Source organism: Apaloderma vittatum, unplaced genomic scaffold (genome assembly GCF_000703405.1).
Source record: "Apaloderma vittatum isolate BGI_N311 unplaced genomic scaffold, ASM70340v1 scaffold19998, whole genome shotgun sequence".
Lineage (NCBI taxonomy): Eukaryota > Metazoa > Chordata > Aves > Trogoniformes > Trogonidae > Apaloderma > Apaloderma vittatum.
In genome coordinates this window covers 1-17,085 of record NW_009729315.1, presented here as the reverse complement: position 1 = coordinate 17,085, position 17,085 = coordinate 1, and the positions used below count along the sequence as shown (strand labels likewise).

General features: G+C 40.9%; 1 protein-coding gene across 1 annotated transcript in view; it reads right to left on the bottom strand.

Moving 5' to 3' along the window:
* TRUB1 (TruB pseudouridine (psi) synthase family member 1) overlaps nt 1–15,249 on the bottom strand; it is a gene marked incomplete at its 5' end in the record, with an annotated part of 25,388 nt that extends 10,139 nt beyond the window's left edge. The window contains 2 exons of the mRNA XM_009874393.1: nt 12,048–12,103; nt 15,157–15,249. Of these exons, the coding sequence (XP_009872695.1) occupies nt 12,048–12,103; nt 15,157–15,249 (149 nt within the window). The remainder of the gene's footprint in view (nt 1–12,047; nt 12,104–15,156) is intronic.
* Nucleotides 15,250–17,085: the final 1,836 nt, after the last annotated feature.

Here is a 17,085-nt window from a genome sequence, read left to right as displayed (position 1 = left end):
GGTAGTGAAGTGCAGACTTTAAAATAAAAATAACTGCATTCTTTGCTTACTAGATTAAGGCTACTTTTTTTCCTAAAGTTTGAATCCCCTGATAAGTCTGCAAAAATAGGCATTTAAAAATCAAATTCTTGGAAGTTTGCACATTTTTGGAATGCATGGAAAAGAAACGGAAGAAAGAATCGATGAAGACTGCTCACAATAAGTATTTAAATAAACTTTAAAGTATATTACTTACCTTCTGGGCCACAAAATTGCCCGTTTTCCAAGACATTTAATGATCTAGTTCTTAACATCTAATAGTACAGCTAGAAAGAAGACACTATTCTGCAATTATTCTAGAGGTTAATAAAAACACGTGAACAGATCTTAATAATTCTAGTATGATTTTGGCAGTTCAGTAAAGCTCTAAATCTGTAATTTGGAAAGCTTACACACCGTCTTCAGATGTTTCCAAATCAAAGTACTGATATTACTTCAGTTTGAATGGCTTTCTTCCTCTTAAATCTGGTTTTGGCTATCTTGCTTCAGGCTGTCTGTTACAACAGCATGTTATATTTGACCTACCAGCAACAGAGAGATAATATCATCTGTTTATATGTAAACACAAACTATATGAACAATACAATCCAAAAGTCAATGCTTCCCCTTTAACTTCCGCAAAAAAAGGGCAGAAAGCCATCCAATTTGTTAAAAGGGCATTCTTAAAATTTAGACACTAATCCCCATTCTTTAAAGAGTCACAAAAGACTCAAGCCAGCACTGCGATAATCCACGGAGAAGGCTGTAACAGGTCAGGAAATTAAGAGCTACAGCTGGTTTATGATCAGCCTCTGCAGTGCCCTTGGGTATCTATGGTTATATACCATAATTCTTACTAGCCACTAAATAGGGGTTTTTTCCCTTTGTTAGTGTGCAGGACCTGGAGTTTGTAGAAGGTAACATAAGAGTCCAGACTATTGTTCCTCTTATGTTCTGTCAAAATTCAGCATTACCTCCCTTTAGACTCTCAACTCAGGCTGCCCTCAGCCTGAGTCAATGGATTCTAAGTCATTTAATAAGGCTTCAGTGACCTTTTCTCACTTGTGTTGGCAACCATTTATTTCTTCCAATTTTTTTAAAACACATCTAGGGGCATTCTTCCTGTACTCTCAAATTACTGATCACTGCGGGAACACAGACAGCAACTGCTCACAACCACGCTGCCTGCAACCCACTCAACCTGAAAAAAAAAATAAGCGAGGCAGTAGGTGTTGCAAGCAGTGGAAAAGCCTGGCAAGTGCAGGCTCTGGCAGGAAAAGTCCCTGTATTGGCAGCTCATTAGCAAACATCGCTAATCGATAGCCTCTACGTCCTTGCTCCCTACTCACCTCAAAAGGCCAGGACCCAAACCATTTAAAGATTAAAAGCAGCACCTCAGCTTCCCTATGGGATTTCAGGACATGCAAGTGCAGCACATTAAAAGCCAAGATCGAGCACCCTCAGTCCCACAAGCACTGCAGCACCAGGCGTTAATTCCAGCTTCTGACTGTGGTCTGTGTGGTCCCAACGCTGAGCCTCACAACTGCACAACAGTACAACAGCCCTGAGGGAGGGCACACCTTCCCAAAACTGCCCTGCACTAGGGCATGGCTACATCTCTCAGCCAGCTAGAAAACTACATCCTTGAGATCACGGCAACTGAAACAAAAGACAACAAACTGATCAGTATAAGCTACTTCTCCACTGATACTGGTGAGAATGCTGGTGAGACAGCCTTAAGAAGACGCTTTGCAGTGACAAAGCACTGCACTCTGTCAGTGATAACGTGATAGAACAGCCCCACAGACCGGGAGATGTGGCGGATGCAACCTCAACGAGACCAGAAAGACACTGAAGTGCTTTGGCAGTTGTACATTTGCTACCATGCCTGTGACTAGAAAGAAATGTGACATAAAAGCCAGGGCTGGAGAAAGAACAGGATTACTGGAAGCCAGAAGATACAAATTTCAAATCCGCTGATGAATCTGACAGATCTTGGACAGAGGAATTTTGTTTTAAAGTCACAACCACAGGGGACAGTCAAAATTCTCACAAATAGAAAACTATACAATGTACACAATAATACTGTAGTAAGAGAACAGATGTCATATGGCTTTTTTATTTCATATCCAGGGAAATCCTTGCAGTAACAGGGAAAAGGAAAGCATATCCCTAAACACGAGAGGGAAAGAAAAGGCAAGACTTTATCAGTATGCATATTTTAAGTGTAAAAGGAGGAAGAGGAGGAGAAGGTAGAAGAAACTTCTGTTAGAGGGGCTGCAGAGCCAGCAGGTCTATCTGCTGTACAACCCACCCGGAGTGGCTTCTGAGGTCTGAAGCCCCCGGGCCAGGTGCCAGGCATGTCTGCCCCACGTACCAGTGCCAGTGCCAGACAGAGCACGGATCAGAGCTTCTCACTTTTAACCATTAATATGTCAAAGTTGAATCTGGAAAGAAGCCAGACATTTGAAATCTTCAATTATAATATGCCTTAAAAGCTTTTTTCCAAACATGGGCAACAACTTTGGGAGAGCTAGACAGAAATGCAAGTAATTATGAAATAAGGTCACTAGTAGCTGTCAGGAAGATTTTAAGATGGCTCCCACCACAAGAATTTCCCAGGCAAGCAAGCTCTCTGGAAGAGGCAGTTCATAAGAGTTCATCCAAGGATGACCCATTTTCTGATCACAGCAGCAAACGAACACAGAAGTTTAAAAGGAAAATAAATAAATAAAGGCTACGGTCCCCTGTGCAAGAGACTGAAAGCTGAGAAAGAGAAGGTGCATTCAACAGAAACAGAAAAATCTATGTAAACTCATGTCTGTGTGTGGCTGACAAGTTTGAGCCAACATAAAGCAAAACAAACAAACTAAAAACCAACCCAAATGCTCTAGAAAACCTGAAGGAAATCAGAGCAAGCACACAGCAGGCAAGTGCTGATCAGAATTAGTGCTCCTGTGCCAAACTCATTCAGCCTGCATGCTCGGTGCGAGCGCTTGCAGTTCTGCAGACTTGGGCCGCTGAGATATTGAAGAGGCCTTAAACTCTCCGTTTTACAGCGACATTCACTTTGTGTGTCATGATTTCTAAAGCTCAGCTAAGGTGCTCTGGATTTACTACTTATGTAACTTGTATTTGCCATTTGTGCAACGTTAGCAGCTAGTAGTGGTTTCCAGTATGCTTATTATCCACCAAACCAGAGGAGTAAGAGGTAGACAAATAAGCTGCAAAAAAAACCCGAGGGTTGCCATAGTTTCAATTATTTTCCAAAACAAAGCACTCTCACTAAGCAGATTCCAATATATTAAAAGCCCAGAGCCCTAATCTCTTAAAAGCAGGTTGCACAGAGGCAAAATAAAGACTGCAGCATGAGGGAGGGGTTTCGTATTTGACGATAGAGGAAATTAGAAATTATCAAACAACAAACTGTCCTCTTAATACACACAAACATTACAACTTCTCTCCTCTAGCATTTGGTTCTTTATCCTAAAACAAAAAGCTGACTTTGTGCTAGGCCAACACTAAAATTCATTTAACTGCTAGATGCCGTAATTGTACTGTCATGGCTGAAGAACTGTCTGATCCTGGACTAACAGGATTTTGTGACCTCTTATATGAGCTTACTTAAAGAGCTCAAGCAGATGGGGTACCCAGATTTGAAGGCCTACAACCACCTATAATAGGGGAACCCACAGAAGATACTTTACCTGGAGTTCAGAGAAGCTTTAGGGCAATAGCTACAAACTGCAGAAAGTTAAACTTCGGTGTTAGAGAGAGGGCAGGAACCGGGGCGGGCAGGGGAACATTTCCAACAGTTACAGGAACACTAAGGCACATGAGATAGCACTGTGGCCACATGTCACTTACAAACACAATGCAGGCTCGCAAAATCCAACACAGGTTAATGTGCAAAAGCAGCTGCTTGTAACCCACAGTCACTTTATGCAAACGTTTCCGACACTCACTTTCTGTGGAAACCCATCCCACGCACTGAATTGTCTCAGGTTCTAAAATTTCGATTTCAGCTTTAATTCCTTTTCTTTACCTGGATCCTCATTCTGTCTTTTTTTGACAGATTATACACAATAAACAAGCTTTTATCAGAGAAACTTTGTTTTCTCAGCTTCTGAGAAATAGAGTTCTAAGGAAATTCATAATTCTCTGTCCAGAAATATAAGACAGACCTTCCAGATGGGTAAGACTTTATAGGTACATACAAATTCACAGACAAAATTGAATACGTGAAAGCCTTTAGGTGAATAGAAGCCAGTAAGAGCATCTACAAATTACTAGAAAGGAATGCTACTGCAAACAATAGAGAATGGCTAATCTAAATCTTTTTTTTAATGTGATTTCTATTAAGAAAGAGAAAAAAGCCTCATCATGTTGCAGTCTTGATCTTTTTAATGAATGAAAGCAAGAACTGTACATGTAGCACAGACATATACACAGTTATAGAAAGGTTAAGAAGAAAGAAGGTGACACTGACCTCTTGATTGGAAGAGCAGGAAAAAAAAAAAAATCACACTATAGTATGCTATTAAAATACTCTGCATTTTTTTAGGAAAGAGCTTCTGCAGCACAATAGGTGCAGCCTTCTCACAATTTTCAACAGTTTAAAAAAACGTGTGAATATTAATAGACCATGAAGCTGAGCTATTAATAGCTCAGGCCTCTGGGGCGAGCATAAAAGACACTCGAGCGATACACAGCATGTTAAGCCAGCTCATTAATGGTACCACTGCAGGGAAGTGTGTATCTACACTATTTAGCACAACTTTGTTTTGGGCACACTTGGCAGGGCAGGAAAGAATCACAGAATCATAGAACAGTTTTGGCTATAAGAGATCTTCAAGGTCATGGAGTCCAACCTTTTCCCAGCCCTATCAACACCACTAAACCATGTGCCTCAGCACATCCACCTGGCTCTTAAACACCTCCAGGCATAGCGACTCAATCCCCTCCCTGGGCAGGCTGCTCCAAGGCCTGACAACCCTCTCAGTAAAGAAATTGTTCCTAATATTCAACCCGAACCTCCCCTGGCGCTACATCTGAGTAGGTATTCAAGACAGCCTCTTCTCTTGCTCTGATTTGTTACCAAAAAAAGGAGGTTAAACCAAAAAAAAAAAGTATTGTATGTTTTTGCAGTAACAGCTAACTAAATACATCAACAGTGTGCAACATGTAGGGGCACATTTAAGACCATTTGATCCAGCCAAAACTTTAGTCCTTCCCAGTTTGCGCATCCTCCACTAAGCAGGCTTAACAGTTTTCTCTCAGTGCATCTTGTTTTGTACAGACACCATTTCAAGTTTTGATAACACCTTCTACACATTCTCAAAACACATCAAAACCAACCTCATTCGTGTATTTTCCCAACCTTCCTTTTAAATAAGCATTTTCCTTGCAACAAAATAAGGAAAACAACCATATTTTCAGAAACTGACATTGATCTCTAGTTAACACCTTGAGGCATTCAGGGAACAAGAAATTCATTGTTGGCAACATAAAATAATATGCACAGGCTAGAAACAAACGCTAAGTTTGCATAAACAGTGATGGGTCTCTGAACCAATCATCTCTGCTCTGGAAACAGGTTGGGGAATTACAATCGGAAAGCAAAAACTTTCTCAGGTGTCAGCAGTGGTTAAAAAAGTAAAACAAAACCCAAACTTATTATAGCAGTACTTGGAGAGAGCTGTTGCAGACTACAGACATAAGTAGGACAAGTTTTATTAATAGACATGACATCTTTGCAGCATACTGTGCAAACATACAATGAAGTATTCCTCGAGTGTTTGCACAATAACGTAGCAAATACCATGTAACAGAAATGTCAAGACTTCTCTGTCCTATATCTGTATTTCAGGAACCCAATATACATCATCTAATGCACAAAATGGTAACTAAATGGGTGAAATTAAGCAACCACTACGTGTCAGGAAGAATTCACCTAGCCAGTCTACAAGGGCTGAAACACATCCCCCTGCCCGTGGGTTAACCTCTCTCATAAAACAATCATTCTGTCTCTGATCTGCCAGCTCTGTTCCTCCAGGGAAACCTATAAAACACCTTTCAAAATAAGCCTGGGAACTAAAATTCATAACTCCACTGGGATAAAAAAAAAACAACAAAAACCCACAAGCTTAAAAGAGATATTGGATTTATGGCAGACTGTAATATTACCTCACACTAACCCCTTCACATGCCACTACGTATAATCTACCAAGCTCTCTCCTTCCCCTAGGAGATAACCTTATCACTGCCTCTTTCCTCTCCTACCTCCCTTGCAAGGAAACAATTTCCTTAGGCTTGAACAGAGGCAAAGTAATGACATTCTGTGTATCTACAATCCATTTTGCTTAAATGAGCAGGTCACATACCGCCCTCTTTCCTGCTACCTCTCCCATCTTGATACAAACAGAAATTCAGTTAGATCCCCCGGTTATTGTGGATGGGATCCTATAAACAAACAGGTGCGAGAATGTAAAAGGGCATGAATCACAGAGTGAAAAATGAGGAGGTGTTGCTGATGAAAAGTTTTGTAGTGAAAGAGCTAAAGAGCAAAGAAACCACTTTACTTGGGTTCCTCCAAGACAAATACAAACAGCTAGATATGATAATACTGCAGTTTGGAAACAAGAGCCCAACCAAAACCACGGATGAACACAAGCAAGATGGGATCTGAAGAATTATCAAGCAAGTAGTAACAGTTTTCCTTGTCTTGTTACTGGAAGATTGGCTGACCAGTTGTAAACAAAACCCACGGAAGATAAATTGTTTTCTTACTCTATTCTATTAAAGCAGGTAAGAAAATACAGCCCATCTGCGTGGTCTTACCTGCAACCGCTTGTCCACACACAATTGTTCGTATATCACACTCTTAAGTATTAACTACTTGTTCTTCCAGAAATGGTCCAAAAATGGGTAACTTCACTGAACTCTAGAAGTAAGTGTATTTGTTTAAAGTCCACGGCTTCTGTCTCAGAAAGGGCATATCCAAACGGCTAGTTTTCTGTACCATAACAATCAGTCAAATAGAAAGTGTAACCACTACCCACAGATCTTGCCCTTCCAAGGGAAGGTTAAAAATACCAGAATATGAAAAAGGAAATAGAACACATCACTATGCACTGTATGAAAAAGTAGGCTTGGTTTTAGCAGCTCCAAAAGAAAGATAAAGCAAAGAGCTCAGCTAGTGAGACCGCAGAGAAAAAGATGAAAAGAGTAGGCACCACCAAGAGGATCCTTCAAAAGGAAAGTCAACTCCATTTTCTTGTGCTTGTAACTCAAATACACTAACTGAAGCTCAAACTGCTTTTGAAATACATTTTATAAAAAACACCAAACCACAGTGAGGCTCCTTAAAAAAATTTAAAAAAATAGGATTTACAAAGAAACTGTGCTTACACCATCCCCGTGTGCATGTTAACATGCAAATACGCAAACGCTGGAAGGAGAAGTCTTAGAGATACCAAGTTCTTACGTGCTTCCTGAAAACAGACAGATAGAGGAAATAAATCTATTGCAGCTTCCACTAAGAAAAGGCTCCAGAGGGAGCCCCACTGTGTTTCTCGATACCAGAGGCCATATGGGGCTTTGGTGTCTAACGAGCCATAAAGAAACGAAGTCACAAGAAAAGGCTTCATTAGTTCTGCTCCTTATAGAACTACTAGACGTGCCTTTTAATGCATTATTAATTCACTGAAGTCATTGCCAACAGATAGAAACTAAGGACTTAATTAAAAAAAAAAACTAATTCATGGAGAAAGCTAGCAACCTGTATGTGGGAGAAGTTAAGGGATACAAATTAAAGTCTAATTTTTAGGACAGTAAAATACACACAGGAGGTGAAGAAACAACTTTATGGACACTTCCTTCTGCAGCATCTGGTGCCAATCCTCAAGAGAAACAATTCTGCAAAACACAAACTCTAATTCCAGAATCCACTGCAGTAAGTAACCTACCTACATATCTCTCAGAAATTCTCTTATGTGATTTGAACCGGCTCCTGCTCAGGCAAGCCCTCTCTCATGGGATACAAGCGTGACTGGCAAGTTTTGAGCCCTGATTATTGAGGCAGCACTCATTCTTCATCCTTGATTGATAAGAATTCAGATTTTAACAATTGTAACAAATAAAAGTTCTCGCATATCATGTCACTGATGAATCTTCATTGTACCCACAGACTCCTTTTTCCAGTCCTTGTGATCATTGGGAATTTGGGCTTTAATCTATCCAGCAATTGTTTTTATTTTTTTTTTGCAAGTGTTCAATCTGGAGAAGTCCCAACTTTCGAGATTAAATTTCCTATTTTAACTAGTCCCTGACTAAGCTTGTGCAACGAGCACGAAGTACTCAGGCAATTCCCCTCACGTCACTGAGCACTTGGGGTTTCAGGTTGTGTGTAGACCATGACAAGGAGCTGCATCCTCAAATAAAAGCAGTATGCCCGTGCTCTCTGCTCAGCAAGAGGAGTGACTGCAAGCACACTCTGATGGATGGCAACGTTCAGGCTTCAGTCACACTAATACAACTCTAACTCTCTTGGGGCGAACCCAGATGTTACCTCACTGAAAAACACGCAAATTAAGCACAGAACCGAAGTCTGAAAGTTTCAGTTACCCTGTTTCATCCCATCTAAAAATAAAGGCTGTATGTACTGGAAGACATCTCCTCCCAATGGAAAGTATTATAATAATGAAGAATTTCATTACTTACTGCCTTTCCTTTTTTTTCTTCTCTGATGAGTCTCTGATGATTTCCCTCATTGCCTCTGTTAACAGCACATTTTGGGAAACAGGAGGTTTTAAATCAGTATTTCCACTTTGGAAACCGTGCTGCTAGCATTTTCTAATCCATTTCTTCTCCTCCCTCCAAAAAAAAAACCAACCAAAAAATCACTTCTACGTTATTCTTCAGACAGACTAGTCACCAATATGAGTCATTCAGAAACAACTTACCATAATAAAAATTGGCCCACCCACATCATATTTATTTTCCTAATGAAGGAATACTTTCTCATTCTACTATCTTTATTTTGCAGACACGATAAAACTGTTCCTCTCAAACTAATGCAGTGCAAGAAGTCCAAGCAAGACCAAGTCTAAGTCTCAGAATGCAAGAGGGAAAAGTGATTTTCCTATGAAACATTTATTAAATTCTCAGTACTTAAATTCCAAATCCAAGATGATTCAGCTTCTCTCCCTCACTTGCAACATTTGAAGCAAAATAAAGCAAACAAATAAAACCTAAGCCAGCTTGAACACATTTCTTGGTAAGTACTAAGAACTCAATGAGAAATCTGGAACACTAAGTAGGTATTGCCCTTGGCTGCAAATCTCTATTTGTTTTGAGTTAATTCATAAAGAGGTCAAACAAATGGAGAACTAGATTTGCACTGAAAGAGTAACACCCGCTGTATAACATGTATGAGTTGCAAATCAAGTGATACTGTTCAGAGTTGCCACATAGAGTCAGGAAAGTTTCACACAACACTTGGGGAAAAAAAAATCAGAAATAGTCCAATCTCTGGCAGAGCTACCATATGGAGTTTATTGCAGTAGCACACATTTTGGCCACTCAGCATAGCCCTGCTGCCAACAATGATAGACTAAACTATTTCTTTACAAGATACATTCCTATAACCACACAGTAAATCCCAACCAGAGAATCTCAGACAGTTCATCTGAATCTTTGTAGTAATGAAAGAAACAAAATAAAAACATCAGACTTCAATAAACACTTTAGCATCCACAAAGGTAAAAAGGATGAAATAAAAGTAGAGATTCATAGCATGAAATGCAAAAAGACACTGAAACCTATTTAGACAGTCATGGATTTACCTGTACGATTAAGGGAGTGGAACATCTCCCTGACGAGGAAAGGCTGAAGGAGCTGGGTCTCTTTAGCTTGGAGAAGAGGAGGCTGAGGGGTGACCTCATTAGTGTTTATAAATATGTCAAGGGAGAGTGTTGAGAGGATGGAGCCAGGCTCTGTTCAGCAACGTCCAATGACAGGACAAGGGGCAATGGGTACAAGCTGGAACATAGAAGGTTCCGCAAAAATATTAGAAAATCTTTTTCACCCTTAGGGTGCCAGAGCCCTGGCACAGGCTGCCCAGGGAGGTTGTGGAGTCTCCTTCTCTGGAGACATTCAAAACCCGCTTGGACGCCTTCCTGTGTGACCTGCTGTAGGTGATCCTGCTCTGGCAGGGGGGCTGGACTAGACGATCTTTTGAGGTCCCTTCCAACCCCTGACATTCTGTGATTCTGTGTATCAGATCTCTCGCTACATTATGAGCTGTTGGTGTCAGTGTGATCAATAAAAAACAAATAGGAAGATATTTGAGGAAGATCCTTCAGACTCCTTAAGCCTCTCCAATTATTGTGTGCCTTATTTATGGAAGTAGAAATAGAAAATGAGAAAGCGGAGGCAAGACAAGCTCCAAAGGGACGCTGACTTCCTGACACTGTCCGCGACATCAGAAGACAACGGGTGCTGCAGTGGAAAAGCTGATCTGCTGTGAGGGTGTCACTGTGGTCGTCTTGTCGAATCGAGTCCCCACAGCCTACACCGGCCTGAGGTCAGGTGAGAGCTGATGGATTCAGCTGGGGCAGCTGACCAGACTGCCCGCACTCCCCATCCTACCCACTTCTCCTCTGTGTTCCCCTCTCTTGCCTCTCAGCAGCAGCTATAAGCCTTCTGGAGCTCTCTGAGGACAATCACATTACGCGTTTTTAAATCAACCATTAGCTATGATGTCTTAATTTAGCTGAAGTATCTCGATGCCTTTTTTAGCTTAAAAGTTCTTCGAACAGAGATGTCAGGTGTTGAGTGCTCACACATCCACTGCAAAACCAGCTCCAGCCACTTACTGCATGTTCCAAAACACAGATGGCTCTGAAATCTGGTCCTATGAACCACATCACAGCAAACCCCTCACAGTCAGTGCAGAGACTGACACTGACTACAGTTAAGTTTTGGATCACACCCTATAGCTACGTCCTTTTATCCTGGTTCTAGTCTCTCTGTCCAATTATTTTGCCTTTGAGTCACACTGCAGATTGTCAATCAAAGTCTACTTCAAGCTACCAGTTCAGCACCTGTGAAGAGATTAAGTGCTCAGACCAGAAGAGAATGGGACAAGAGCAGAACAAAATGCATTAGAAAGGCTATCAATTGCTGAGCCCACTATTGTCTTTCCCTGAGTGCAAGATGAAATTTGGAAGGCTTAACTGATTTCTGCATCTGTCATCCTTACCTAAACTTCTCATTTACAAATAATGGCTAAAACCACAGGATTTTACTTGCAAAGAAGGAATCAACACTACTCTTGGGAGCACATGCACTTGTTTGCATATGTAACATCCATGAAGTGCACATACCAAAAACCACAGCACAGTTAATCAGAATCAGCACTGAGCAAGACTGCGATCTGACAGAGCTCCAGTCCGGGTGACCTCCTGCAGCCTCAGGGCTTTTGATTACCTCTGGCTCCTGACACCTGCCTGCCCAGGCATTTGGAGCGAACTTGTTTAGAGGAGCTGCAATCTGGAACGACAGCTACACCCACCAATGCAAATCACTCTTAATTCCAAAAGGTAGAATCAAGGCCTCGTGGTAGAAGAGACACAAAGACCATCTATCACTGCAAGCTAAATAACAATTATGTTACTTACATGTAAGGAAAATGACCAAAAATTGAATCATCATACACAATTATATCCTGAAAACATTCTAAAAAAACCCCCAACACTAAATAGTATAGAAATCTTCCTGTAAAATAGGATTTTGGTCTTTACTAATGTTTTGTAGAATAAACAAGACAAAGTTCTTAACCATTCTGGACATAAAAGTCTTAATATCAAATTTCTGACTAAATACAAAAAGTAACTGAAGTGCACATTTAACCTAAATTCACAGGATGGCCAAGATATTTTTACATTGCAGTAGCTCCTCATTGGAAGAAACTAAAAACCAACCAAACAAAAAGAACCCACTAATACAAATCGTTTATCACTCCTTACCTTGGAACCTGCCAGCATAGTTCTCAGCATCTTTGTTCCTTTTCCAATACCAACCACTGCAAAGACAGAAGGAGAAATGCCACTTCAAAACCAGCTCTGCAGTTCCCTTATTCAACATAACTGACCACTAAATTTTATGCTAGTCAGAAGTACAGCCTTTCGTGCTCTGTCAGCATACAAAGAGAGTCAACACTTAGAAGAAAGCATGTCTCCATCAAGCAATGGAGGACTGGTGAAAGGCAAAAAAGCCTAAATCAGAAGACAAATAAGCTTTGCCTATTGTTAAAATGCTTTAATTCAGCCCCTAGGTTTATTTATCTTTTAATCACCCCAGAAATGGATAGTGCAATAAGTACCACCTGGTTTGATGAAGGCTATGGCTCACTAATAATCAATCTGGCCTTCACCGTAACTAAATAGCCCTTTTAAAGGTTGATAGTGACCAAGAGTAAGACAGCCACGATAGCATAATGAAATTGTTTATTAGGCTTACAGCAAAAAGCTAAAATAAACAAAAAAGTCCAATTTCCTCTACAAAAAATCTCTTATAATCAAGCCTTCCTATTATTGTGCATGTAGAGACTAGTGTCTTTTCAATCTTAAACCAGTATTCTGCAAAACAGCAATGAGTCAGCTTTTATGAAAAGACAGAAAAAGAGCTCCACTTATGCTTTAAAAGTTTTTACAACAAGGTGCTTTCCTTGAATATGCTTTCCTATTGATCTTCTCCACGTGCAGCAGTCCAAAGAAGCAATGAAAATTTTAGAAGGAAATTATTTTGGTGTACAAATTACAGAATGCATAACAGGTTATGTCCTCGATTTTAATAAAACTACAGGAGTTAGGGGAGCTTGCAGGAAATCAGCTTTGTATTAACCAGGATCCAGTACCAAAAGCATCAAGGTGACAATGATTTTTAAAATTTTTTTTAAATAAACCACAATACTTCTGCTCTAATGATGCTCAATCTCTACACTCTGAGACTTATTAGATTACTTCTTGCTTACTTCTCCTCTTGTTCCTGAGTGCCTTTAGTCACATGTGCCCTTGTGCTTGTGCTTTTGTGCACCTTCAGTTCAGCCTGTTCCTGTTACATTTGCCAGACAGGAAGGAGCTGTGACAAGTCTGAGAAAAGGAGATAAGCATATAGATGAAACTATATAACCAAGCACTTTTCTTGCAACATGACGACATCACTGACACTTCCGATGTAACTGCTGAGCTGAAATTTGCTGGAGTGCCAAGAGAATTATTCAATTATTCAGTAGAATAATTTTAAAGAGACACTTCTCTTATGGAAGCATAATTCCTAAGTGCCATGTTGAAATGAGTCCAATTTTACAATGTCCATTGTACAGCAAGAAACATTGAACTGTAACCACTTTGACTTGTGCCATAGATCACTGTTCTGTCTTCAAGGTCCTTCCTCATCTACATTTTCTGTCAATAGAAAAAGAAATATGGTGTATTTTCTGACGAAAAGCACACCTGGCACACTAAATATGACTCTATCAACAAATTCCTATGAACTAAGTTATAGACACATAGTGTATAAAATCTGGGAAAATGCAGTATAAATAGAGATTAAAAGTTTCAGAAAATAAATACTTCTATTATACTACTGTTTGTGACGGAAGAAAGCTTTCTGCTCCACCATCCTATCCCAAAAAGCAGCACATATTTTCCACATAATTTGTTTCTGTTGTCTCCTCCTCTCTCTCCTCATTATCTTACCCAAACCTACAAGAAATCTGAGCACGTTTTTCTTCCTGCTCCTTTCCAGTTTTGTCATTTCCAACCTACCTACCATCGATTTTTCTCTGTGTTTTGTATAGCAGTGGAATGAAAGATCCTGTGCCTTTTTTTAATTGATTCATTGCATATTAAGGGGATGCACTTCTCTGTTTTTAGCAAGCATGTCAAGCCCAAGTACTTTTTGTCATGCCACAGGAGCAGGCTTTGGAGATGGCTGGATATCAGAGAACAGTAGGAGAAGCAATTAGGAAGGATGAGTGATTTTTCTTTTCCCATGGAGCAATGCCGTTGATTTCCCACAACGAGCGGTACCATGCTCAAGAAGATCTGTGTAAAACGAAAATGTCCTCTCCAGCAATAAACCCAGTATTCTCCAGTGAGCTGCCACACAGTACAGGAAATTGGAACAAAATGAGACTGTGCTTATTTTGCAGTGTTCACAGGTGACAGCCCATCGCCAGCCTGTAGGCTCCTGCAAGCAACAGTCTCGGCAAACAACCACCTCCGGAAGCAGAACTCTTCCTGAGAGAAGTCATTACATCAAAACTCAGTGGATTTGCATTCAGTGTATACTCATAGTTGTACTGGTTGACTTTCAACACCAAAAACGTATTGCTGTTATTTCTTCTAGCCAAGCAGAACTGCAAAGCTCTGATTTAAGCAAGCTGTAGTTTACACGTTGCTTATCCACAAACCGTAGGTATCAAGGTATGATATGGGAATAATCCAGCCCCATGGTCGCACCCACAGCTGAGTTTTCAACACCAGCAACTGATACGTCCTGTTCATTAACAAAACAAAGGAACCTGATAAATGGATTGCTATCAAAATTAAAAGACAAAATCTCTTTGATGACTCTTCTTTATGAAGCAAGACAGGTTGTGAAAACTGCTTCTGTGCCAAGCCTCAAAAAAAGCAGCTGAATTACTATTGTACATCTTAAAAGAGTATTATAACACAAAATGGCTCCCTCAAAATCCTAGAAAACCATCAGTTTAAGAACAAATACCTTAGAAAATTATGATGACTATAAATCCCCCAGCTTAAATAAAAAAAGCCATCAATTTATGGGTAATTCAGAATTCATTACACAACAGTCTGTATTTTCACGCAATAAACCACAAGTTATTTCAGGAGTTGTGGAAGGGGAATACAGCCTTCCATTAAGAAACAAATTTGAGTATAAGCAGAGGAAATTAAACACAGACCACTCTTTCACCGAAATCTGTCCTTGCCTCAAAACCACAAAGCCTGCCATGTGTATCCCAAATTATTCCTCCACCTGTGATTCCATGTAGGCACGAAAATGTTTCCTGAAATTATCTTTGATGACCGTACTTATGTTTTTCATTACCCAGAACTCCTGCTGCTGCACTGTCCAAAGTTCCACCATGTCCAATTTTCAAAACTCGATTCCTTTTTTTCCCATTTGTTTGCACACCAGCTTCTGTAAATAGAAATTGAAAGGAAACATTATAACCTTAGAATGTAAGGAAAACAGCACATATTTCCAGACTGCTAAAGGAGATAAAAATCAAAACCCAAGAATTAGTAGGACCAAAATTGCTGTACTGAATAAGACCAATGATTCAGAGATCTACTTCCAATCTCAGACAATTTGCAAGCTATTTTAACTTAGATTCTAACAATGTTTTATGTGCCATTATAAACAGATGTTCAGAAAATAGTACTAGAAGAACTGGTTGCTAGTTCACCTGTCAAGTTTCATAAAAAGTATGCAAGAACTACCAGCAGCTTCCAAAATCATTCATTATACACAGATTTTATGCTACATAATCTGAGCAATTCTTGTTGTATTTATTTTCACATAATGGATCATGTTTATTTTCATGTACACAGCCCTATGGAAACTCTGCAATGACCTGAACTGCTGCCTCAAGCTGTCAGAGCATCAAAACCCACCAGACTTCCTATTCTGCAGGAATTTTGCAGGGTCCAATGCTCCTTATTTTTTAGTACTAAATGACAAATGCTCAAAGCTCCCTTACCTATTTCTATTATCTTTCCATTATGCCTTTCACATCAGAGAATCTGACATAATCTGGCTAAATCTCTTCCATACAAAGCAGAATTAAGTCCATGCGAACACTGCAGTTCACTACAGAGTAAATCAGCCTGAATAAGCACTCACCAGTCTGAAAGTGTGGTCTCACTTCATAAGCAACTGCCCAAAACCCAAGACTGGATGATTAAGTCCCCGTATCCATTATAAAGAGAATCTAGGTCATAGTTCCTCACGCCTTTGCAATGACCACTCTTTTTTTCCCCTCTTATCTAACATCCAGGCTTCCTTGTATTTAGAAAAAGCAGTTTCTGCAGGTTGTGCCCAGGACGTTCAAACTTCTGGGAACACTGTGATGTTCACTCCTTTGGTGATTTTATTTATTCTTTTCAATGGCAACAGGCCGCAGGACTAAAGCTGTGGCCCGCACCCGGCCTGGACCCACTCTGGAGCCGGGATCCCCGCGCTGTGTGCTGCAGGGCTGGAGTTCTCTGCTGGGGCAAATCTCATCTTCGCTCTGAAGAAAAGGCTCACATCGCGCTGTGCCACAGGTGGTAGCTGATGCCTGCCTCGAGTAAGCAAATGGAGAATACAGCCTTACAGCTTGCTGTGCAGCGTGACCAACACACCGAGCCTCGTCAGGACCCCACGCAGCGAGCCTGAACGTGCCCAGGAACCGCTCCCTTCCCCAGTCTGGGCCACACCACGGCTGTGAACCACAGAATTGTCAGAGCTGGAAGGGACCTCCAGATACCATCTGGCCCGATGCCCCTGCTAAGGCAGGGCTGCCTAGAGCACATCACCAAGAATGGCATCCAGGTGAGTTCTGAAAGCCTCCAAAGACGGAGACTCCACAACCTCCCTGGGCAGCCTGTGGCAGGGCTCTGACACCCTCACAGTGAAGAAGTTCTTCCTGGTATTTAAATGAAACTTCCAATACTCCAGGTTGTGCCCGCTGCCCCTTTTGCTGTCAGTGGGCACAACTGAAAAGAGTCTGGCCCCATCCTCCCTGCACCCACCCTTTGGATATTTACAGACATTTACAAGGTCTCCTCTCAGCCTTCTCTTCCCCAGGACGAACAGTCCCAGCTCTCTCAACCTTAACCTGGGAACTACCACCACCAGCAAGAAACAATCAAAACCCATTTCTCCTTTAGTTCCCTGAATGGTGAAAAAGAGGGTGCAGTGGCTTCACGCGGCTTGTGCTTCCAGCACCCCAAGGAAAGCACACGGTACTGCACAGCACCCACCCTCGGCCAA